This window comes from Sorex fumeus, unplaced genomic scaffold (genome assembly GCF_029834395.1).
Source record: "Sorex fumeus unplaced genomic scaffold, SorFum_2.1 ptg000093l, whole genome shotgun sequence".
Taxonomy (NCBI): Eukaryota; Metazoa; Chordata; class Mammalia; order Eulipotyphla; family Soricidae; genus Sorex; species Sorex fumeus.
This window is the reverse complement of record NW_026606150.1, coordinates 6937829-6962692: the sequence shown is the minus strand read 5'-3', so window position 1 is coordinate 6962692 and position 24864 is coordinate 6937829. Positions and strand designations below refer to the sequence as shown.

General features: G+C 63.0%; 2 protein-coding genes across 2 annotated transcripts; both read left to right on the top strand.

The window, feature by feature from the left end:
* The first annotated feature begins 15644 nt into the window (after positions 1 to 15644).
* MRGPRF (MAS related GPR family member F) lies at positions 15645 to 16643 on the top strand. Its single transcript, XM_056131780.1, has one exon. The coding sequence runs from the start codon at positions 15645 to 15647 to the stop codon at positions 16641 to 16643; it is 999 nt and encodes a 332-aa protein (XP_055987755.1).
* Positions 16644 to 21305: 4662 nt separating this feature from the next.
* On the top strand, positions 21306 to 22268 carry MRGPRD (MAS related GPR family member D). Its single transcript, XM_056131585.1, has one exon. The coding sequence runs from the start codon at positions 21306 to 21308 to the stop codon at positions 22266 to 22268; it is 963 nt and encodes a 320-aa protein (XP_055987560.1).
* The last annotated feature ends 2596 nt before the right edge of the window (positions 22269 to 24864 follow it).

Sequence of the window (24864 nt, the reverse complement as noted above, 5' to 3'; positions counted from 1 at the left end):
GAGTGTGGTGGGCTCATAGGCCTCATTTCCATCAGATTTGCTGGCATCCTGCTGGGCTGACTGTGGATGTGGAAGTGTCACCGTGCCATGGATGCGACTGTGCACTCCAGGAGCTATAGAGCTGGGACACTTTGGAGTCTTGGCTGCTTGGTGAGTGTCACCTGTGGAGCTGACTTTCAGTTCTCTGCCGGAGTGTTAGGTGGGGCCGCAGCTGCAGAAAGCGGAATCTTTTAGGCAGAAAGAGGAATCTGCCTGCACCCGTGCTGGGGAGGCCCCAGAGTTCTCAACCTGAACTGGGAAGGTTCGGCCACATCATGTTCTTCTCAGATTAGTTATGGAGCCAGGTGCTTCCTGCCACCAACATGGTGGGTGTGGGTGGCAATGCCGGGGTGTCCAGTGCGGGGGGAAGGGGGAAGGAAGTGGTAAAAAAGAAAGTTTTAAACCACACACGAACAGTGCTCAGAGCGGAAAACCCAGCTGCAATGGCAGAGGAAGGGAGGTCGTGATATAAAGGGAAGGTGGGGAGTGTCAGGGCAAAACCAGGAAATGTTCTAGATATCATAAAGGGCGCCCAAAGCAGCAGCGACGTGGAGGGTGTGTGGTGTTACAGAGCCCCCCCAATTCACTTCTTGGGATTTTGGCTGCCGAAGCAAGCACACCTTTTCACATCTCAGAGGCCTAACCCCTCATGTGTGGTATTCGGAGGTGGGGCTTTTGGGAGGTGATGGGGCAAGAGCAGGTCATGACGGTGGGGGTCCCCATAACAGATTAGTGTCCTCCTACAGAGACGGACAGCAGGCTGGCGGGCTCCCCACACCCAGCTCGGGTGCGTGGCTGTGTGCAAGTCACAAGCAATCCCAGAACCCCTCTGTCCTCCCTGATCTCGGACAACCAGCGATCACAGGTGTGGCTGAAGGTCACCTGTGGTATTCAATTACTGCAGCCCACACTGACACGGGATCCCATCACCAACCGGCGCCATGGCCACGCCCTGCCAAGGCTGGGCATTACATGTCCCGGAATACCCTTCTCGGCCTCAAAAATCTGCAAGGGGTCACCTGCTGGAGTGATTCCTGGCTCTGAATCCACCCTGGCCATGCCTGCAGTCACAGCTGGAGGCTTCAGGACTCCTCAGTGTGGACACTGGGGCAGTGACACCCTCCTCACCCCTGACTCAGCCCTCCTGTCCCTCCTACATCCAGGTAAGCCCGTTAGCCCCGCCTACATCACGGCAAGCCCAGGCAGCCCCGCCTACACCCAGGTAAATCCATTAGCTCCGCCCACACCCAAGTAAGTCCATTAGCGCCGCCTATATCCAGGTAAGTGAATTAGCCACGCCTACATCCGGGTAAGTCCATTAGCCCCGCCTACATCACGGCAAGCCCAGGCAGCCCCGCCTACACCCAGCTAAATCCATTAGCTCCGCCCACACCCAAGTAAGTCCATTAGCACCGCCTATATCCAGGTAAGTCAATTAGCCACGCCTACATCCGGGTAAGTCCATTAGCCCCGCCCACACCCAGGTAAGCCATTAGTCCCGCCTATAGCCAAGTAAGTCCATTAGCCCCACCTACATCCGGTTAAATCAATTAGCCCCGCCCACATCCGGGCAAGTCCATTAGCCCCGCCCAACCCAGGTAAGTCCATTAACCCCGCCTATATCCGAGTAAATCCATTAGCCCCGCCCACATCCGGGTAAGTCCATTCGCCCCGCCTGCATTGCCTTAAGTCTATTAGCTCCGCCTACATTTGGCTATTCTCGTTCAGCCCCGCCTAGATCACGGTAAATCCATTAGCCCCGCCTACATTGCAGTGAGACCATTAGCCCCGCCTACATTGCAGTGAGACCATTAGCCCCGCCTACATTGCAGTGAGACCATTAGCCCCGCCTACATTGCAGTGAGACCATTGGCCCTGCCTACATTGCAGTAAATCCATTAGCCCCGCCTACATCGCGGTGAGCCCATTCAGCCTCGCCTGCGTACGGTCATTCCTGCACTGACGCCCCTTGTTTCTAGAGCCGGTGACTGGGGAGTGGTCGGTGGCTCAGCCAGGCTCGGCTGGGGACAGGCCCCGAGGTTTAGCTGCCCAGCTGGACAAGTTCCAGGTTCAGGCTGGAGGTTACACAAAAGCAAACGACTGGTGAACTCGGGGTCTGGGGGCGGCATCCCGCTTGCCCCCGGCGTCTCCACCCCAGAGAGCCCCCCCGCAGCCGAGCCGGGGACCCTGCACTCTGCACAGAAGCTGCGGGGTCAGGCGAGAGCGTGTTTCTCGCGGGAAAGCCGCGCTGCCCCCGCAGAGGACGCCAGCAGCTTGGCTCAGCCCTGGCCGGGAGGAGGACGGGTGCAGCCCCCAGGAATCCAGCAGCCGCGGTCATCCTGGCAGAGAGACTCGGGCTGTGCCTTCCAGGGTCGGGGAGGGCGAGCTGGGGGCGCAGTGGGGGAGGGTGGGCACAGAAGGCTCCTTCCAGCCACTCAGTCTGGACTCCAGGCAGCCCCTGGCGTGGGTTATGCCTCTCCTGGGCCAGGCCTGGGGTGGGCCCCACAGAAAGTAAATAAATGACAGTGATGCCGAGGCTTCTCCATATATCACGCCTACAGTTTTATTTATTTATTTATTGCTTTTTGGGTCATACCCAGCGAAGCACAGGGGTTCCTCCTGGTTCTGCACTCAGGAATTACCCCTGGCGGTGTTCGGGGGACCATATGGGATGCTGGGAATCGAACCCGGGTCGGCCGCGTGCAAGGCAAACGCCCTCCCCCGCTGTGCTATTGCTCCAGCCCCCAAGCCCACAGTTTTAAACAGCACTAGTGATAGATTGGGTCTCATGGCTTTTGCTGGGGGTCTGCTCTAGGAGCACCCGCTTTCTGACTCACCAACTCCCCCCATCACGGCCCTGATCTCACCACACTGCTGTGCGGGACGTGTCCTGGCAGCAGCCGTGGCCCCACCGCCCACAGCGGTGGCATCCCAGCACCTGGCAAGGAGAGCTGGTGAAGAAATGGAAACTGCCAAGGTTCCTGAGGCCCAGCACAGGGGCTCAAGTGCCGGCTTAGACGTGTGGTCATGAGTTCAAATCCCTGGAGTCCCACATACACAGAAGTTGCCACATCCCAAACCACAAGCAGTTTCCCATCACCCCACAGCAACCAGCTCCTGGCGAGCCCCACAGCCCTCGTGTGTGAGCCGTGACGGGGTGCGAGTGCCAGTGTGTGACGTGTGCGAACACCGCCAGGAATAGTGTGGGGTCCTCGGCGAGAACTGCAAGGAACGGCGTGTGAGATCTCGCCGTCCCGAAGCAGAGAGGACGGGAAAGAATAAGATTCTTAAAAAAGCAAAGGAGGGGCTGGAGCAATAGCACAGCGGGTAGGGCGTTTGCCTTGCATGCGGCCGACCCGGGTTCGATTCCCAGCATCCCATATGGTCCCCCGAGCACCACCAGGGGTAATTCCTGAGTGCAGAGCCAGGAGGAACCCTGAGCATCACTGGGTGTGACCCAAAAAGCAAAATAAGTAAATTTTTTTAAAAAGCAAAGGAATGGTGCCCACACACTGGCAGAACTGGCTGGCCGCTGGTTCAGAGGTGGGCCTGGAAGGTTCCTCTCAGAGGCAGGAAGTGGGCGGGAAGCAGACAGGAAGTGGAGTGGAAGTGGACAGGAAGTGGACAGGAAGTGGGCAGGAAGCAGCCGCTGGTGCCTGTGCCCCAGAGTGGATAAGAGGAGCGTCCCCTCCCACAGAGCAGGGCACCCCCACACCAGGCCCGGCTGGCAGGGCAGTGGATGGTTTTCCTGAACTCATCATGGGCTCTGGGCGTGACTCTGTTTTCCCAGCCACCGCCCCGGAACTTACAGCCATGCCCCTCACGGGGACAGGAGCAGGGGTCCCCTTTCCACGCCAGCCTGCCTCTGCCCACGCCCCTGCCATCTGCTGGCCAAGGTGTGCCCTCTCCATCCTGCACAGGGCAAGGCGTCACTGCCCACACACACCCCTGAACCCACAAACACAGTCTGACCAGCACACCCTGGGGGTGTCCGGCCTGTCCTCTGGGCTTTGAAGGTGTGGGGGGGTCATTTGTTCATTTTAGGGTAGGGGGCCAACATCTGGCAGTGCCCTGGGTTTCCTCCAATCCCTGCTCGGGGTCCCTCCTGGAGGGGTTCAGGGACCCTCATTTGGTGCCGGGGATCAAACTTGGACCTACCACAGCTAGGGTTCCGCCCACTGTGCTATCCGGCCCCTCCAGAAAAGAACCTTGAAGGTTTCCTTTGCTGGCACGGGCAGTGAGCTCCGGTTTTGTATTTTCAAGTTTATGAGAACGATTCTAAATGTCACAGTAGTACATACCGCTGGCGTCTTTTTTTCTTTCTCCCGCAGAGCCTCCAAAATTTTTCTGAAAGTTTTTTATTTGCTTCTGTTTCGGGGCCCCACCCGGAGATGTTCAGGGCTTACTCCTGGCTCTGTGCTCGGGGATCATTCCTGGCAGGGCAGTGCGGGGCTGAGATTAGGGCCGGCCTTGTGCAAGCCAAGTGCCTCCCCCCTGCCCTATCTCTCGTGGGCCGATATTTTTAGAAGTGACAGCAGTACCCGTAGTTCCCAAACTTCCTTCTTTCCAGTTCCGAGCTGAACCCTCGTGAGTCAGGTGATGTGAGGGGGTGTGGCGGGAGGGGGGAGCTGAGTCATACTCCCCCAGAGCTAGCTGCCCGCGATGCATGCAGGCCAGTGATTCAGGGGGCTGACCCCTGAGGAGGGTCCAGGGAGGGGGCACCGCCACCAGCCAGTATCTCTATGGGGAGGGAAAAAGAAGGTGCCCCAGGAAATGTGTGGGCATCGTGGAAGTGGGGTGCTCTCGGCTCTGAGCTCATGGGTTGCTCTTGGCCGTGATGGGGATCATGGGGTGGCAGGGACTGAACCTTGCAGGATAACACTGGTTTGTCCTTTCTCCCTTGCCACAGGGAGCTTAGGTTTATCAGGTTACATCCATCACAGTGCTCCCGAGTCACTCCCATTCCTCTGTGTTTATCTGCTAACTTCTCTGTGCTCTCCTCCCCAACCAGTTAGTCACCTTTTTCCCTTAATCAGATTCTGTTAACTTGTAAGGTCAGATCCTTCTAAGGACACTGAACTTGTAAGTTAAATATTGCTTTCCCGGGCTGGAGTGATAGCACAGCGGGTAGGGCGTTTCCCTTGCACGCGGCCGACCTGGGTTCGATTCCCAGCATCCCATGTGGTCCCCTGGGCACCGCCAGGGGTGATTCCTGAATGCATGAGCCAGGAGTGGCCCCTGAGCATCGCCAGGTGTGACCCCAAAATATATATATATATATATACATATATGTATTGCTTCCCCCGTCTTTTGCATAGTTTACTTTATTGTTTGTTTTTGTTTTTGCTTTTTTGGGGTCACACCCTTTTTGTATGGACACAGGAAGACAGTTAATATTATGCTTTTGAAACTTGAATTGACTCCGAATATCATTCCCTCCCAGGCATCTGCTTTCTCGTCTTAAGCCTCAGTTGCCCTTAGTTCCTAGCACCCCAAAAGCAGGATCCCGATGAGGGACTGAGTGGACCCAGGGCAAGCGGTGAGCTACCCTGGTATTGAAATGGGCCAGGCCAAAGCACCACAATACACAACTATAAATTGAGAGCATGGTCATGGACAAATGCTTTCATGATCCAAAAGTAATGACGAGATTAGGACCCTGCTGGGGTTAGGAAAGACTAACCTGGCCTGAGGACTGTGGTCTGGAGTATATAGTGAGATGTCCTCAGGAAGAACCAAACTTTAGGCTTCATATATCTCTTACTGTGTTCGTACAAAATACCATTGCTAGAAATATTAGAAATAAATGTACTACAACTATTAAAGTGGATTACTAGCTGGGGAAAGAAGAAAGCAGCACACCCTGAATGGAATCCCGCCCTTGAGTGGATCTCCTAGTAATCTGGAGTAATCTCTTCAAATGACATTTTGCCTTCGAGTTGATCTCCTGGAGGAGTGGCCTTACCTCTCCTTGTTGATTTGTTAATGTTCAACCCCGCCTTTATATCCCCACCCTACATGATTTCTGTATAAACTAGGCAGTAAGAGTGGGCTGGGCTGGATAGCACAGCGGGGAGGGCGTTTGCCTTGCACATGGCTGACCCGGGTTCGGTTCCCAGCATCCCATATGGTCCCCTGAGCACTACTGGGGTAATTCCTGAGTGCAGAGCCAGGAGTAACCCCCCCAGAAAAAGAGTGGGCTGGGGAAGCAAGTAGAATGAGGGGGACCAAGAAGGAGAACGAAGGGGGATCAGAGAGAAGCAGGAGGGGAATCAGAGGAGAAGGGAGAGGAGATTGGAATCAACTGTGATTGAGACCGACCAGCCTGGCCCTCGTTCCTTCCTTCGCCTGCCCCTTGCCATCGGCCTCCCCGGGGTGGGGAAGTGGAGACCCCCGACCACAGGCGGGCGGAGAGAGAGAGAGAGAGAGAGAGAGAGAGAGAGAGAGAGAGAGAGAGAGAGAGAGAGAGAGAGAGAGAGCGCCGCTGCCCTGAGTAAACACACAAACCTGTCTGCCTCTGGACAGCTGCCCAGCTCCCCCGGGAATTTCCCGTTGCCCTCACTGCACTGTCCAGTTCCTGTTTGTGTCTCTCAGCTCCAGTCCCCACAGGCATTTCCCCTAGTTGCTGACCAGTGACCATGTGAGAATGGGCAAGTGGAGGGCGGGGGAGGGGAAGGAGGGGAAAAAGGGAGGGATGGGTGATGTGGAATGGAAGGAAGGGAGGTAGTGGGGGGCAGGTGAGTGAGGGTGATGGGTGGATGGGTCAGGAGATGGGAGGGAGGGATGGTGAGTGGATGCACAGGTTGGTGGATGGATGGATGGATGGATGGATGGATGGAAAATGGGCGATAGATGGGGTAGGTCAATGGATAGATGGAAAGAGGATGGGTGGATGGGGGTGGACGATGGACAGAGGGACAATGGATGGATGGTGGATGGATGGTGGATGGATGGATGGATGGATGGAAAACAGGCGAAAGATGAGGTAGGTCAATGGATAGATGGAAAGAGGATGGGTGGATGGGGGTGGACGATGGACAGAGGGACAATGGATGGATGGTGGATGGATGGTGGACGGATGGATGGATGGATGGAAAACAGGCGAAAGATGAGGTAGGTCAATGGATAGATGGAAAGAGGATGGATGGACGGGGTTGGAGGATGGACAGAGGAACAATGGATGGATGGTGGATGGATGGTGGATGGATGGATGGTGGATGGATGGGTGGGTGGGTGGGTGGATGGATGGGTGGATGGATGGATGGGTGCGTGGATGGATGGGTGGATGGATGGGTGGATGAATGGATAGTGGATGGATGGGTGGGTGGATGGATGGAGGGATTGTGGATGGATGGATGGTGGATAGATGGATTGTGGATGGATGGATGGAGGATGGCTGGCTGGAGGATGGCTGGAGGGGGTGGGGTGGATGGGTGTAGGGTGGCTCGTGAATGAACCCATGTCTAGTTTCCCACCCCCTCGCTGGCTGTGGCCAGTCCTGAGCTGCCTTGGCTCCCACAGACAGTCTGGCCTGCTGGGGCGGGAACCCCACTCCCCACTCACCCTTCCCCATCAGTAGTGAAAGCCAAGGACCCTGGGCTTCCCCGGAGGCACAGGCCACACCCAAGTCCTGGGCCACCGCAGCCACCTGGGACTGAGCTGGCCCAGCGTGGCCCCGTCCTCAGGGACCCGCCAACCACTCAGCTTAGAGGCTTTGCCTGCGCCCAGGTGCCCGGGGAAGGCAGGGCTGAGTGGGCTAGAGGCTGACGGAGCGTACAGCTCCTGGCGGGCTCACCCCAGCCCCCTGGGCCCCTGCTTCTAGGGCCTGGACCCTCCTTTGTCCCTGGGAAGGGCTTTGGAGAGAACCCCATGGCACCTGCTTGGCCTGTGGGGGCCCTGGGTTCCATTCCCTGCTGGGAGCGACCCCCCAGTGTAGCCAGGTGTGACCCTCATAAGGAAAACATCCACCGGATTAAGGTCCTCCCCGTGCCCGGGACTGGGGGTGCTGCAGGCAAGGAGGGGGACCTGGGCCGAGGGTGCAGAGGGCCTGGTGGAAGGGACAGAGAGTGGCTGTCCTCACCGTCACTGTACGGGAGGGACAGGGTGTTGGCCACCCTCACCGTCACTGCACGGAAGGGACAGAGTGTTGGCCATCCTCACTGTCACTGCACGGAAAGGAAAAGTGCTGGCAATCCTCAATGTCACTGCATGAAAGGGAGAGAGTGCTCGCCTTCCTCACTGTCACTGCATGGAAAGGAGAGAGTGCTGGCCATCCTCACCATCACTGCACGGAAGGGACAGAGTGTTGGCTGTCCTCACCATCACTGCACAGGAGGGACAGAGTGCTGGCCGTCCTCACCGTCACTGCATGGAAGGAAGAGTGCTGGCAATCCTCAATGTCACTGCATGGAAGGGAAAGAGTGCTGGCCGTCCTCACTTCACTGCACGAACCCGGAGCAGAGAGAGGAGCCAGCAGAGCAGGAGTGAGCCTGGGCCCAGGTGGACCCAAGGGTTGGGGGCTCATCCACCCAGAGGTCCATGTCCTCACCCCAACCTCTGCCCACACCCCACGCCCATCTGTGCTGTCGATCCCTGGGGGCCGGCCCTGAGGCCCCTACAATGCGGCTGAGGCCATTCGGGTCCTCGAAACCCCACCCACTGCCTGTGGGGTCCTGGGTGTCCGACTCGGACCCAACTTTGAGTCTGCAGGGAGGGGGTCACCCCCCCCCCGTCCCGGTTTGGTTCAGGGTACATCAGAGTAACTGGCCCAGCCAGACCTTCCTGGACCCAGCTCCTGTCCTCAGGGTCCCCCAGCACAGACGGGATGGTCTGGGGGCCGCGGGGTCCCTCTGAGCCACCTGAGGTGGAGAGTTTTGTTTCGATGGGGGCTACACCCGGTGGTGCTCAGGGCTCACTCCTGGCTCTGAACTCAGGGGCTGTCGGGGATCGAACCCAGGTCAGCCGCATGCAAGGCGGACACTGTCCCACTATCCTGTCCCTTGGGCCCCTGAGACGGATCATCGAAACCCAGGTCTGGCCAGCACCTGGCCTGTGGGGGGACCCTGGGTTCCAGTCCCTGCTGGGAGTGACCTCCAGCGCAGCCAGGCGTGACCCTCCCAAGACAGACAGAACCACCCAGATCAAGACCGCCCCCTCCGCGGGGCTGCGGGTGGGAGGGGAGCACTGGGCCAAGAGTGCACCCTGGGAAGTGAGCATTGCTCCCCCCACACCTGTCCCCCCTCGGGACAGCCCCGCCCCCGAGATGGGGCAAGGCACAGCTGTCTCCACTTAGCCCAGGAGAACCCCGCTGCGCCCCCTCCTCGCCCCCCGCTGTGGGGAGCCGCGGGGGGCTGGGGGGCTTGGGACAGTGCGGGGGCCAGGCTCCCTCCCTGGGGTGCCCCTTTTGAGCTGGGGCAGGAACCAACTTCCAGACCAAATAAGGCGCAGGCGCGGGCCCGGCCCCCCTGCCGGGCCTTGGAAGTGTCCACGCGCAATTACCCTTGGAACGCGCAGGGTTCCGCCCCCCGCCCTCCCCCACTGCACCACGTAAACAGCCGCCCAGCTGGGGCCCAGCTGGCCTGCCCGGCCGAGGGGGCTGCTCACCCCGCCCGCCTCTCCTGACCGCACCCCAGGCCTCCCCTAAGAGGGAAACTGAGGCTCCGGGGGCGGAGGGCGCCGGGCGCAGCGCGGGGATGCCGCGGGACGGAGGCTCACGGGGTCCCCCGCCTCGGGGTCCCTCTGGGGCACCGCCTCGGCCTCCTGCACGCCCGGCCTTGGCTTGGCGCGGGGTCCCGGGACCCCGGGGCTCACTGGGGAGGCTGAGTCACCGTCCCGCGGGGCGCGCTCGGGTCCAGGCGGGCGCGCTTTCCATGTGGCGCATCTGATCGCTATTAAGGGGCCCCCGGGCGGCTTCCGGGAGGGAGGACGGGGTACCTGGGTGGTCGCGCTGCCAAGCCACCTCTCGGGGCAGCCACGCAGCCCCCCCCCCCCGCCGAGCCCGGAGCGCCCACTCCCCGGGGCGGGGCGCTCGCGCTGGACTCGGCGCGCAGTGCTCGGGCCAGCGTGACTCACGCGTCCCGGGCCGGGCTCCCAGCGGGGCTTGGGGGGCGGGCGGGGGGGCTCGCGCGGGCATTCCTTCCCGCCGCCTCATCGCCCCTCCCCCGCGCGGGGCTGCGCTGGGTTCGGGGCGGTGCAGCTGGATCCCGGCTCAGTCCAAGTTTCCGCTGCTCGGGGCTGCTCCGCGCGGCTGCGGCTGGCCGGGCCGCCGAGGACGCAGGGACCTCGGGACCTCGCGCACCACGACAGCCCCAGGTAGCCCCCCGGGCGGGCAGGACGGCGAGGGGGCAGCCTGGGTGGGGCGTGTGCAGGCAGCAGCTCCGGCTCAGGACCCCAGTGCAGGCTCGGGGCCCTCGCCAGTCGAGGGGTCCCGCCGGACCCTCCCCCCTGCGCCCAGTTACAGCTCCCACTGCCCTAGGGTCTCCCCAGGGGACTCTCCAGACTGGTGGAGGAGGGCGGGAGGGGACACGGGGGACCCCCCTTTGCCACACTTCTTCCACATCATTCTCTCCTTTGTGGGGCGACCCTGGGGGACCCCGAGGTGGTACAGACAGACTGCACCATCCTTGGCCGGATGGGAGGGATTCCTGGGGAGCTGTGAGGAGGGTCCCCGGAAGATCGCCGGAGAGTTCCTGTACCTGGGCTGGGGGCCCTGAGGCGGGAGAGGGGCTGGAATGGGAGTCCGGGAGAAAAACGCCCCTCCTGGCACTCTGGGGCGGGGCTCCCCGAGTCTGCAGGAGGAAGAAGGGTGGGTCGGGCTGTGGGGGGGAGCGAGTGTCCTGGACTTGTGTTTAGGGGTCAGAACTGGTCTGACCTGGCAGCTTTGGGGACTGCGGGGAGAGGGGCTGGTCCTGACAAAGACCAGAGCACAGGCCGAGCACATGCACACACATGCATGCACATAACCACAATCGCACGCGTGCACACGTACACGTGTAATTGCATGTGTACACACACGTGCACATGCACACACACATGGAATTGCATGTGTGCACACCTATGCACACCCTGGAACTCTGCACACACATGTTGCCATGGTGACCCACAGCTCTCCCGAGGGGCGTCTCCGCCTTTCCACTCGCTCAGGACGGGGCAGGCCCAGGGCACACACCCAGGGGTGCCCCCAGAAGAGCGGGCCGCAGGGCTGTGTTGGGAGGGGTCTCCAGGTTCGGGCTGGGCCCATGGAGAGGGCTTGGGCCCTGCTTTGGGGGCATCTGAGGTGTTGGGGGTCCTCGCCTGGCCAGGGAGAAAGGGCGAATCCATCAGGACATGCTGGGCTCCAGACTCAGGGTGGCCTCTACCCAGAGGGTCAGCCGAGGACAGTGGAATTAAGGGGACTCGCCCGGGGCCAGGGAGGGCGGGCGAGGCAGATGTGGACTGGCAGGTGCCGGAAAGGTGAAGGCAAACCCACTGCGTGCAGTTGAGGGGGACCCCACCCCGCGAGCCAGGACCAGACTCAGAGCACTCCCGCAGACCCCGGCCACCAGGCACCCCCCACTGGCTAGATCCCCCACATCCTGGGTTGGGGGTCAGGGAGGCGGAAGTCCTCAGCACCCCACCCTGCCCGGCACAGGGCTCAGAGGGTTGCACATGAGGCTGGCGGGGGGGGGGGGGGGTGAGCAGGAACAAGGACAGGGATTCTGGGGAGTCGGCCCAGGAAGAAGTCCCTGAGCCTGAGTCAGGAGAACCCCGTGCTCAGCCTCAGTTTCCCTACCCGGGAACTCCTGGGAAGGTTCTGTGTATGTTCACGAGGGCAGAGTTAGGTTGGGGGACAAGAGGGGACCTGGTGAATGCTGGGGCCACTCCCTACCCCCAGAGGCCGAGGGCTCCTAGAGTGGCCGCTACTTTGTCCCTCCATGTCAGGGCCTACACGTGGCCACACCAGAGGGAACTGAAGTTCCCACCCGTGGCTGGTGGCTGACCCAGTGGGACCAGGACCACCCCTTGTCACATGCAGACCCTCTGTCCTTTACAAAGACCGCTGCCACCTGCAGGGGTCACCTGGATCCTCTGTCCAGCACAGAGCAGCCCCTCCTCCAGGAAGTCCGCCCGTCAGAGATGACCTCTGCAACCTGGACCCGGCGGTGTGGAAAGGGGGAGACTCTGAGCCCCAGAAATCCCAAGCGAAGGGGCAGCGAGGCTGGACCCCGGGTGGGCGGGGTGTGAGCCAGGACCCCCCACACATGCCGCAGCAAGGGCTCCCTGGGGGCCACCCTCCGCCCTGACCGACAATTTGCTCACAGGTGCGCGTGCAGAGCCGAGACTCTGGGTCCTCGGGCCTGGACATGGCGGCCAACTGCTCCTGGGAGCCGCAGCCCGCCGCCGCTGACCGGAACAAGGCAAGTGCCCAGGCGGCCGGGGTGGCGGGAAGGCCAAGCCCAGCACCCGATCCTGGGGCTCCCGTAGGACTACAGCACCCATCTGGGCCAGGGGTTGTCCCCCACGAGTCCAGGGTCCTCACTGGTACGGGGAATGGACGTCCTTGAGGCCTCCTGGTGCCACCCTGAACTAAGTCGCCCAGTGCAACCCCGACAGCCTCCCCTCCCCCAGGGACAGGCCCTGAGACAGGCTGGGGGGGGGGTGGCACCATCCTCCCCTGCACACAGTCCCAGGGACCCCCTGCCTGTGCTGCCCAAGGCTGGGGCCCTTCAGTCTCCAGGTACCCACGGCAGCTGAGACCCTCGCAACTGCCATCAGGCTGACCCCCATTTGCTGCCCCCCATACCTGCACCCCTCTTCTCCGGGGCCTCCCTGAGCCCCAGGGAAAAATGCAAGTTAGCCCAGCAATACGGCAGCCACTTTCGAGGAAACAGATGCAGCCCTGGGCGGTTCGGCCGTGGGAACGGGGTTGAGGGGGGGAGTTAAAAGGGCAGGGCAGGGTGGGGACCCTTGCCCGGGGGGACCCCGCAGTGCTCCACCCTGCCTGTGGCCCTGTCCGACCCTCCGGAGGAGGTGACGGGGGGGGGGGGGGGTATCTGCAGCGGCTGGCGAGGGTGGCCCCACGCCCCGTGACTCACCAGCCTCCCTCGCAGCCGGCCAGGGAGCTGCAAGCTTTTTCCACACCCGCTGGGCCCTCCCGGGCAACCCAGCTCCGTGTGTGTGTGTGTGTGTGTGTGTGTGTGTGTGTGTGTGTGTGTGTGTGTGAGACTTCTGGGTCTGCCCCCACCCGAGTCCGTCAACAGCAGCTGGAACGTCTCAGGGAGAGGACAGACAGACAGATGGACAGACGTGCTGAGCCAGCACATGGAGTTGACCAGCGCACACAGGACGTCCTTCAAGGGCTCGCCCTGTCCCCACGAGTCTCCCCCAAGTTCTGCTACACCTCAAGTCTGCTTGCCAGAAGCTTCTATCCCTGCCTCTGCCCCGCCCCCCCCCCAAGTTCAAGTTCATAAAGGGCTGCTGCCTGGCCCAGCTTATCTGGAAGGGGGTTTCTTTCTGCTCTCTCTCTCTCTCTCTCTCTCTCTCTCTCTCTCTCTCTCTCTCTCTCTCTCTCTCTCCCTCCCATTTTGTTTTGTTTTGTTTTTTACTTTTTGGGTCACACCCGGCGATGCTCAGGGGTTACTCTTGGGGGACCCTATGGGATGCCAGGGATCGAACCCAGATTGACCGAGTGCAAGGCAAACACCCTCCCCGCTGTGCTATCGCTCCGTCCCCTCCTTTTATCCTGAGTGAGAGTAAGTGATCCCCAGCTGTTAAGGCTGAGTGACAGTCAGGGGCGTTAGGGGGGTTAGTGATGCCCGCTGTGTGTGGGAAGGGAACTGTCTTGGCCTCTTGTTGTCAGTCTAAACAGCACCAACCCATGCAGCGTCCAGATTGCACGTGTGGGTCAGCACAAGGTTCTTTTTTTTTTTTGACTTTTAGGGTCACACCTGGCGATGCTCAGGGGTTACTCCTGGCTCTGCACTCAGGAATTACTCCTGGCGGTGCTCGGGGGACCATATGGGATGCTGGGAGTTGAACCCAGGTTGACCGCATGCAAGGCAAACGCCCTACCCACTGTGCCATTGCTTCAGCCCCCAGCATGAGGTTCTTTAAAGACCAGCCTTTAAAGATTAGGACCGGGGCCAGAGCGACAGAACCAGCATGTAGGTCTCTTGCCTTGCATGTGGCCGGCCCAGGTTCGATCCCCGGCTTCCTATACGGTCCCCCGAGCACTGCCAGGAGTGATCCCTGAGTGCAGAGCCAGGAGTAACCCCTGAGCATTGCTGGGTGTGACCCAAAAAGCACTGTAGCACTGTCCTCCCGTTGTTCACTGATTTCCTCAAGGGGCCCAGTAATGTCTCCATTGTGAGACTTATTGTTACTGTGTTTGGCATAGCGAATATGTTATGGGGAGCTTCCCAGGCTCTGCCGTGCAGGTGAGATACTCTCAGTAGCTTGCTGGGCTCTCCAAGAGGGGTGGAGGAATCGAACCTGGGTTGGTCAGGTCGGCCATGTGCAAGGCAAACGCCCTACCCACCGTGTTATCGCTCCAGCCCAAAAAGCAAACAGGCAAATAAAGGGAAGGTCAGGAAGGTTCACGCACAGCCGTTCGGCTCCTCTGGGGAGGGGGAGATTATGGGCGCTCGGCCCCTTGTCCTCGGGGCCTGCTCCCTTGGCGGTGCCGACCCCATGGTGCCCATGCTTGCTGCTGGCCCGTGTCCATGGGCCTTGGCGTGCCCAGACCGCACAGCACAACTGACATCCAGCAGAACGCTGTGTGGCAGAACAGCTGTCCACACCTGCCTGAGTCTCGGCCCAGGAACCCAGGGAGGCCGTGCCCAGCGGCCACCTGGCCCCGCACCTCTCTGCTCGAGCCACAGCCACAGCCACAGCCACTTCCGGGGCCTTTTTGTGACGGGAGGTTTTTGCTTTTGTTGTTCGTTTCTTTCTGTTTGTTTTGTCAGAGAAAATTCTAGCGCGCAGAGGGGCGAGTGTTGAGAGTGTGCCCACAGCAGGGCCCCCTCACCAGGGCTGCTGCCCTCTTGCCCTAAGGGTTTTCTCGCCCCTCTCCAGACGTCCACTGTTTCCCCAAAACCGCCTGGAAGTCAACTCCAGGCACCAAGTCCGGAGGCCCACGCAGGCTCCCTCAGAAGGGGGTGCAGGGCCACCACCAGTGCACAGCAGGGAGACTCTGGCCGGCACACGGTGAGCCCGGGGTCCATCCCCGGCGCCCCATATGGTCCCCGAGCCCTGCCACGAGTGATCCCTGAGCACAGGGCCCGGAGTAACCCCTGAGCACCGCTGAGCAGGGCCTCCCCCACTGAAAAAAAGAAAAAAAAGAGGGCGGCCTCCTCCCCGAGGCCACGGCGGCGCGTGTCCGGCAGAGGAAGTGGCCCGCTGCCTACCAGGCTCACGTTCAGCTGTGCCCTGCCGCTGTCCCTTGCGAAAGGCGCCTGGCCCGCCCTCCACCCACCTAACCAGGGGGCGTCCCTGGGACCAGCCCTGCAGCCAGGTGCGGTCCCCCCTTGGGGCGGGGCAGGGCGGGGCCCGGGGACCCAGGTGAGTCCGGAGCCAGGGCCACGCAGCAGCGGGCAGCCGGTCACCGGGGTCCCCGTCCCGCCCCGCAGATGTGTCCGGGCGGTGGCAGCGAGGCCCCGCCGGAGCTGTACAGCCGCGGCTTCCTGACCTGGGAGCAGCTCAGCGCCCTGCCCCCGCCGGCCGTGGTCAGCTACATCTTCCTGCTGCTGTGCGCCTGCGGCCTGGTGGGCAACGCGCTGGTGCTCTGGTTCTTCGGCTTCTGCATCAAGCGCAGCCCCTTCTCCGTGTACTTCCTGCACCTGGCGGCCGCCGACGCCGGCTACCTGGCCAGCAAGGCGCTGCTGGCGCTGCTGGGCGCCGGCGGGCTGCGGGGGCCCCCGGCCGACTACGTGCGCGCCGTGTGCCGGCTGGCCGGCCTGTGCGCCCTGGTCACCTCGGTCAGCCTGCTGCCCGCCCTGGCGGCCGAGCGCTGCGCCTGCGTCACGCTGCCCGCCTGGTTCTGGCGCCGGCGGCCCGCGCGCCTCTCGGCCGTGGTGTGCGCCCTGCTCTGGGGCTGCGCGCTCCTGCTCACCGGCCTGCACAACTACTTCTGCGCCGTCCTGGGCCCCGGCGCGGCGGCCTGCGGCCACGTGGACGCCTTCCTGGGCATCCTGCTCTTCCTGGTCCTCTGCCCGCTGATGGTGCTCCCGTGCCTGGTGCTCGTCCTGCACGTGGAGTGCCGCGCCCGGCGGCGCCAGCGCTCGGCCAAGCTCAACCACGTGGTGCTGGCCACGGTGTCCGTGTTCCTCGTGTGCTCCATCTACCTGGGCATCGACTGGTTCCTCTTCTGGGTCTTCCAGATCCCCGCGCCCTTCCCCGAGTACGTCACCGACCTGTGCCTCTGCGTCAACGGCAGCGCCAAGCCCGTCGTCTACTTCCTGGCCGGGAGGGACAAGGGGCAGCGCCTGTGGGAGCCGCTCCGGGTGGTCTTCCAGCGCGCCCTGCGCGACGGCGCCGAGCTGGGGGAGGCGGGCGGCGGCGGCGGCGGCGGGCCCACGGCCAACACCGTGGCCCTGGAGATGCAGTGCGCCCCCGGGAACGCGTCCTGAGGGAACGCTGCCCCGCCCTGGGGGCCCAGGGGGGCCACCCCCGGGTCCTGAAGACACCCCCCGCCCCTCCGGGGGACCAGCAGACTCCCGCGGCAGACACCGGGCCCCTGGCGCCAGGACCTTGGCAGAACAGGACAGCGGGGAGAGCCCCGGCAGAGGGAGGGCCTGCCCGGAACCTGCTGTCCATCTCCGGGGAGACTCCCAACCGGGCTGTCCACTCCCCGAACCCCCGCCTCCGGGTGCGGCCTGTGCCCCTTGGTGAAAGCTCTGTTGACTTCGGGGGTGGGGCAGGGGCGCTGGCCACGGTGAGGTTTGGGCAGCCTGACCAGGCCCCAAGCATCTGTCCTCCCGGGCCACCTGCTGGTCTCTGGGCCCGCCCCAGGCCAGCTGCAGACACTGCAGCCCAGACCGGAAGTGCCTCTAATAAAGGTTTCTCCCTCGCAGAGGAAAGATGCGGCCTCTGGCTCCTGGGCCTTATCCCCGCCAAGCGGAGCCCCCGGCCCTGGACCTGTCGGGGGACCCTGCGGTGGCAGCTGTGCCTGCTCCGTGACCTCCCCTGATTGGCCAGCCCCCCCATTCTGGGTGGAAAAGGACTCTCCATCCGGAAGGGCACAGGGGATCTGGTGCCGTGTGGCCCTGAGACCCCCCACCCCGCAGGGAGCTGCCCCGGCTGGCCCCTGCAGACTCCGCCTTCACCCCCAGTGTCAGAGATGCTGGAATTCCTGTGCGTGCCCTGGGCACCCCCATTTCTGGGCCAATGAAGGGTGCTGGGCAGGACGGGGACCCCTGTGGTTATTCCAGCCTGCAGTCTCTGCAGGGGGACCACGGGGGGCCTCTGTTACCTGCCTCCCCCCACCCCCAGGAACTGGCACCACATGCTCGGGCCTCCCCAGTTCCCAGCCTGCAGGAACACATGCTTTGGCACCTCAGAGTTAGTGTGTCCCCTGCTATCCCAGCCTGGGGACAGTTCCCTGGACTAGCAAGGACTCGGGTCCTGGGAAGGAGGAAGTCGAGGCTGCAGCTCTGGAAAGCCTGGGCAGAGGATTCAGACGCCACCTCTCCCTCTGGCGGGCAGGGGTCCGGGAGCAGGGGTGAGGCCGGGGGGTGCCCCTGGTCTTGCTGTCGAGGAGGAAATGGAGGCAGAAGGCGACATTGGTGGGTGCGGTCACCAGCCCAGCTGTCTGTCACTCGGACCCCCTCCTGCTCCCGGGTTTCAGACTCTGAGCCTGTTCCCTTCCGGTCTCCAGCACCCTGGGGTCCCCACCTCCACCCAGGCCTCACCCTGAACCCTGAGATCCGTGCTTTCCTCCCGGAAGGAACATGGAAAATCGAGACCGCAACTTCCGGAGGGAGGAGATAGGTACGGGGTAGGTGCTACTACCAGGCCGTCATCGGAGGGAGCCGATGTGGGGCAGGATGCCCCCGCCGAGAGCAGGGGACCCGGCGGGCAGGATGGCCCAGCCCATCACAGGGCGGGGAGCTGCCCGCGGTCATCTCCTGCCCACCCCCGGCCCCAGCCCCCCTGCCCTGGCCACTGGAGCAGAACCACCAGCACCCCCAAATCTTCCTCCTCCTGTGGAGAGCCCGGGAGTGGCCAGACCCCCCACTCCAGATTGTCGGGTGGAATCTGTGAGGCTGATGGTGCTGGGACCCCCACGGCAGATAGTGGGGCTTTGCAGCCCCCGCCAACAGGGGCCCACCTGAGGGGGGGGGACACACTAGGAGTTGGGAGTGTGCCCCCTCTCCCGGGAGCCCCCCGCTGTGAGAGGCGCTGGCTTGGGGGCGCAGACCGGTGGGGCCCCCCATGCCCAGCTTGGCCAGCCTGTGAAGGGCTGGGGTGCTCCTGCAAACCAGGGACTCCCCAGGGGCCCCTCAGCCTGCTCCCCACTCGGCCACCGTGCCCACCACATCAGGCCCCCAGTTCTCCTTCGCTCACTTTTCTTCCCAGGGCTGATGCGGGCGGCCACACCTGTTCCTCCATCGGAGGGGGCGGGGCTGGACCCCCATGACAGCACAGGGTCTGTCCGAGCCCCCGCTTTGATCACCCAGAAAACAAGCAACAGAGGGTCCAGAGCGTCCTGTTTGGGGGGGTCAGCAGTGTGTGGGGGCTGGGGGTGGGGTCTGCACTCATAGGCAGAAACGTGGCCTTGGCCACTTGGGGAAGGAGCCCCAAGCAGGGCTGCAAGACCTGTCACTCCTGTGGCCAGAGGCAGGCCACGGGGAGGCCCCAGAGAGGTCATGGGGGGCCACAGGCTGGCCAAAAAGAGGCCACAGACAGGCTTTAAGGAACCCACGGGCTGGCCACAAGGAGGCCACGGCTGGCCCCAAGAGGTCGTGTGAGATCTTCGACCTTGTGTTGTCCGGACACAGTTTCGGAACTTCCTGGAAGCCTGGCGTGCCGTGCTCTGAGCAAGTCCATTAGCCAGAGTGGCTCCAGGTCGGGCGGCCAGTGCATGGACGGGTGGGCTGCCGCAGGCCCCTCCTCTGCAGTCTGCCAGGCTGAGGACCCCCAGGTTCAGATCACATTCAGGAGGGGGCTGGCAACAGGGCAGGGCTGAGGGGTCCCTCCCGGCCGTCGCTGGCCCCCCACCGCCACGTCCAGTTCTCCTGGGACCAGGGCCACGCCTGGCCAGCTCCATTACCGGGCCAGCTCCTAGGAGGCATCTATCCTGAGGGTGGGGCGGCCCCTCGCTGCTTTCACCCCTCAGATCCTCCTGCCTCGCCTCGAGGAAGCCTCTGGCCTCTGAGGCTCTGGCCAGGTCAGCAGAGCCGCCACCAGCAGTGGGACCTAGGGGCAGCCCACACCAACCCTGCGGCAGGACCAGGTGAGGGCCTTTCTCTGCGGGGGCGGGGGGGAGGGGACAGGTCTTGCAGCCCCCGCTCTGCTCTGCTGGGGATCTGGGGGTGCTGGGCGTGGCTCCCCTGCTTCGAGTCTGGATCTCTTCAGGGAAACGCAGAGAAGGGACAAACCACGGCACAGAGTCCCACGGTGACGTGGGCCCAGCTGGGAGCACTGGGTGCAGAGAACTTCAAGAAGCAGCGGGGCAAGGGAAGGGGGCTTCATGTGGGGGGGGCATTACTGGGGTCGAACCTGGGGCCTTGCACTCACCCACCATCTGAGCACTCCTGCCCCGCCCTGGAAAATGCTTCCTCGGGAGCACAAAGGGCCAAGGATTTCGGGGAGTGACCCCGCCCAGGGCTGAGTCTGGGGTCTCCTCCCCTGCACCACTTCCGCGGGCACATCTGCTCAGGACAGCCCCGATGTTAGCAGTTGGCGGAGTGGGGCGCGCCCAACCCACAGAGCTGGGCCGGCAGGGCCCCCCTTCACCCCCTCCACTAGGCAGCTGGAGGGAGGGTCTCCGCCTGGAGGGAGGCTTGAGCGTGGCGCAGCCCCTCCTGCCGGCGGGGGGGTGCGGGGTGGGGGCTTCTGCTCGCCTCCTCCGAGGTCAGTGCAGGTGGCAAGGAAACAGACCTCGGTGGATGCAGGTGCATGAATATCCTGGGTGGATGAGCTGGGTGGCAACGAAGTGTCCCCTCAAGGTCCTGAGGACGCTAGTCTAGACTCCGGAGTCTGTGGGCTTCTGGAAGGATCCGTGGGATGGAGCAATTAACCCCCCACCTTGCCAGGCCACGCCCAGTGAGAGCAGAGGGCAGAAGGCCATGCCCAGTGAGGGCACAGGGAGGCAGGCCACGCCCAGTGAGGGCAGAGGGCAGTAGACCACGCCCGGTGAGGGCCCAGGGAGTCAGGCCACGCCCAGTGAGGGCCCAGGGAGTCAGGCCACTCCCAGTGAGGGCCCATGAAGAGCAGGGCCCTGTTCTACTATACCAGGGTTGTTCGTTGGCCTCTTCTGGGAGTGTCCTCTAGGTCACTAGCTCCACACCATTGACAGGCATAGGGCCTGTGGGAAGAGGGTCCCCAGTGCCATGGATTCCTCCCTGAGAGTAATTTGTAGGTGGACAGTAGGGGCGGGTGGGGACAGCTGTTCTCACTGCATCTGTATAGAGGAGGGACAGGGAGAGGAGAGACAGTGATGGACACAGAGACAGAGAGATGGGGACAGAGACAGCCAGTGACAGAGAGATGGAGATGGGGACAGAGACAAAGAGACAGAGACTAAGACAGAATCAGGGACAGAGACATGATGGGGAGGCGGAGACAGGGATGGGAGGGGGGCTGGCAGGGGGTAGACCTCTGGGCTCTCTCCCTCGGCACTGACCTTTCCGACCAGGCCCCCCTCATACCCTCCCCTCTGGGCGTGCAGACAGAAACTCTCAGAGAGAAGAGAGGTAGACAGAGGGGGTCCTGCCTGAGGCCGGGGGGCTGGGGACAGGCTTAGGAGATCTGATCACTGCCCGGGTCAAAAGCACACGAGGGCCTGGAGCGATAGCACAGCAGGTAGGGCATTTGCCTTGCATGTGGCCGACCCGGGTTCGATTCCCAGCATCCCATATGGTCCCCCGAGTACCGCCAGGGGTAATTCCTGAGTGCAGAGCCAGGAGTAACCCCTGAGCATTGCCGGGTGTGACCTGAAAAGCAAAAAAAAAAAAAAAAGTACACGAGCCTAGAGCCGGACACAGAAAACTGGGCGGGTGGGGGGTTCCCAGAACTCCCCAGCGGCCTCAGAGCCCAGAACCTCACGTGGCCTCACTTCCTCCCCTAGCATGAACCAGACGGCGAATGGCAGCCAGGCCCTGGGCCCCGAGACGGACGTGCTCAACGGGGCCCTGGTGGGACTCCGGGCCCTGATCACTAGCGTCTGCGTCCTGGGCATCGCTGGCAACGGCGTGGTGGCCTGGCTGCTGGGCGCCCGCATGCCTAGGGCCCCCTACTGCGTTTACGTCCTGCACCTGGCCCTGGCCGACCTGCTCTTTCTGCTGTGCATGGTGGCCGTGCTGCAGCTGGACCCGAAGTCGCTGGCCTACGAGGCAGTGAAGCGAGTGAAGAGCACGGCGGACACGGCCAGCCTCGGCCTGCTGACGGCCATCAGCGTCCAGCGCTGCCTGTCCGTGCTCTTCCCCGTGTGGTACAAGAGCACCCGGCCACGCCACCTGTCCAGCACGGTGTGTGCACTGCTCTGGGCCCTGGCCAGCCTGGCCAACGCGCTGCTGGCCGCCCTCTGCGTCCAGTACCCGAGTCCCCACGCGCCGCTCCCCGGGGAAAAGTGTTTCCTCCTGGACTTTGCCTTCCGGTTGCTTACCCTGGGCATCTCCACGCCCCTCATGGTGCTGGCCAGCCTCATCCTCTTCCTCCACGTGCAGAAAGTGTCCCGGCGGCGGGCCCGGAGCCGACAGCCCACGCGGCTGTACTTGGTCATCCTGGCGTCCGTGCTGGCCTTCCTGGCCTGCACCCTACCCCTGGGCATCTACTGGCTCCTCATCTACCTGCTGGGTCTGTCGGAGCAGGCGAACGCCCTGATCCGACACCTGGGCCGCCTGTCCTCCTCTGCCAGCTGCAGCGTCCACCCACTCATCTATTTCCTGGTGGGCCACTGGAGGGGCCAGGGCAGGGGCCGGGCCCGACGAGAGCCTCTGAGCTCAGTGCTCCAGCGGGTATTGCGGGAGGAGCCGGAGCTGAGGCCCGAGGAGCCGCCCTCCACTGGCACCGCCTCCTCGGAGGGGCCCTGAGCGCGCCCGGCCACCCTCACTGGCCCCACCTGGGCAGCGAGAATCCCTGCCCCCTGGTCCGGGGGCAGGAGAAGGGGTTCACCTGGTCCTGGGGCTGAGTGTGACATGGACCGTCTGGCAGGTCTGTGGGGGACACAGGTCCCCCGCTCGTGGGAAAGCGCCTTCTGGAACAGCAAAGCCGCCTACTCTGGGAGGGGCTGCCAAGGGCGTCCGGGGGCCGTTCCTGGAAATCCCAGATACCAGGGTCCCGGACATCCGGACCCTCAAGGCCACTCTGGCAGTGCTGGGGTTCAGACTCGGCATCTGGCCTGGCCTGGTACCACCCACCAAGGCCACTCTGGGAGTCCTGGGGGTCCAACCCGGGTCCCCACACAAGCCAGACCTGGACCTTGCAGCCCTCTGTCCGGAAGCAGGCTATGCCGTGTGTGATCTCACGCCCCCAACAGGGAGCTGATGATGGCTGTGTCCTGCCCGGGGGGCCACAGGGGCTCAGCTCTCACTGGCTACTCCTGGGCTCCACGTGGCCCCTGTTCCTTCAGGACCGAACAGGGCACGTGTGCAGGATGGCTGGTTCTCATGCATCTCGAATCCCTGCCACCCCTTCCACTACCCCCATACCCACTGCCCTCCGTCGCGGGTCCCTGCTGCCAGAGGCCACGGTGGGGAAGCTGGGCCGGCATCTGCTCAGTTCGGGTTCAGCATTGTTACGGAACCGCGGCGGCCCAGTCTGGTCCACGGAGTCCTGGACCTCCTGATCCAGGAGCACCCAAGCCAGAGGCTGCTCTCGGGACACTCCCAGGAGGACCTAAGACCCGCAGGTGGCCGCACCATGCCAGTGGCGACTCGGGGGTGGCTGCTTGTGGGTTCATCTGGGTGGCTCCCCCTCAGGAGAGCATGTGACCACAGGGGCCACCGCCAGGCCCTTGAGTCCTGCCATCAGAATCCAGAGGTCAAGACTTGGAAATCTAGGGCCGGGGAGATGCCACGAAGCTCTGGGCACACGCTCTGGGCAGGGGCCCCAGTTCTACCTGGGCACCCCAGGGTCATGACACCCAGCAAGCCGGGAGCAGACGCTGAGCACGGGGTGCGGCCCCCAAACAACAGCACAGAGACGCCAAGAGCTCACCTTCAACCCGAACCCGGGGCCCAGAGATATACAGCAGAGAAGAAGGACTGGCTTGCTTATATGTGGAAGACCTAGGTTTGACGCCCCGTGCCCAAATGACCCCCGAGTCCAGCCAGATGCCTGACGACAGAGCGAGGAGTGTGGGTGTGGCCCAAATACAAAACCAAAATACTGAGCTTGGAAGAAAAATATGGGTATCATAAACTATAGAATGGTCCCAGTTTTGAAAGTTTTCTAGAAGCTTATTTTTTTGTTCTGGGGAGTGGGGGTGGCGAGCACAGAGCCCGCCTGGACAGACCAGCCCCTCAGCCTGGCGACTGGAAGCCCACACAAAGAGCTTCTCTTCCTGAGCTCTGCCTTAATCCTGAAAGAATCCTTGTTTCGGGGTGGGGGTTGAGCCACAGCTGGCGATGCTGGGGGTCCAGGCTGTGTGGGGACTCAACCAAGGGTCCTGTTTGCCATGTGAGTGTGCTTGAGCCCCTGCACACTTGGTCCAGGCGCCCCCTCCTTTGTTCTGAGCTGGGAGTCTAAGGCTGGTCCTGGAGGCAGTAAAGCCCCCAGAGCTCTCTGGGGCACCTGTGGGTGGGCACATGGCCTGAGGGGCTGCCACATACAACGGACACGCTGACCTGACCCCAGCCGGCCACTGTTTGCGGGAGCCGCCGCAGCTGTGAGCCAAGCAGGCACTGGGGGGAGCTTTCAGAAGCTCCAGGGAGGGCGTATGTGTGGCCCCGCCCCTGGGAGGGCCTATGTGTGGCCCCGCCCCTGGGAGGGCCTAGATATGGACCCGCCCCTGGGTGGGCCTATGGTGTGGACCCGCCCCTGGGAGGGTCTATGTTGGCCCCGCCCCTGGGAGGGACTATGTATGGCCCCGCCCCTGGGAGGGACTATGGTGTGGACCCGCCCCTGGGAGGGTCTATGTTGGCCCCGCCCCTGGGAGGGACTATGTATGGCCCCGCCCCTGGGAGGGCCTATGGTGTGGACCCGCCCCTGGGAGGGTCTATGTTGGCCCCGCCCCTGGGAGGGACTATGTATGGCCCCGCCCCTGGGAGGGCCTAGATATGGACCCGCCCCTGGGCGGGCCTATGGTGTGGACCCGCCCCTGGGAGGGTCTATGTTGGCCCCGCCCCTGGGAGGGACTATGTATGGCCCCGCCCCTGGGAGGGCCTATGGTGTGGACCCGCCCCTGGGAGGGTCTATGTTGGCCCCGCCCCTGGGAGGGACTATGTATGGCCCCGCCCCTGGGAGGGCCTATGGTGTGGCTCCGCCCCTGGGAGGGTCTGTTGTGTGGCCCCTCCCCTGGGCAGGGTCTGGCATATTGTGATTTTTTTCCTGGTTGAAGAGGTACCCAGGGCTCGGTACTGATGGGTCCCCCCAACCCTCCTGCCCCTGGACAGAGCCCGGTGGATGGGGCTGAGGGGCGGGACCCCCCATGGTCTTTGCTGGCAGACACAGGCATTTGGAGGTCGG

Excerpts from the sequence above, each read along its gene's own strand:
- MRGPRF (XM_056131780.1), top strand. The coding sequence starts at position 15,645 with ATGTGTCCGGGCGGTGGCAGCGAGGCCCCGCCGGAGCTGTACAGCCGC.
- MRGPRD (XM_056131585.1), top strand. The coding sequence starts at position 21,306 with ATGAACCAGACGGCGAATGGCAGCCAGGCCCTGGGCCCCGAGACGGAC.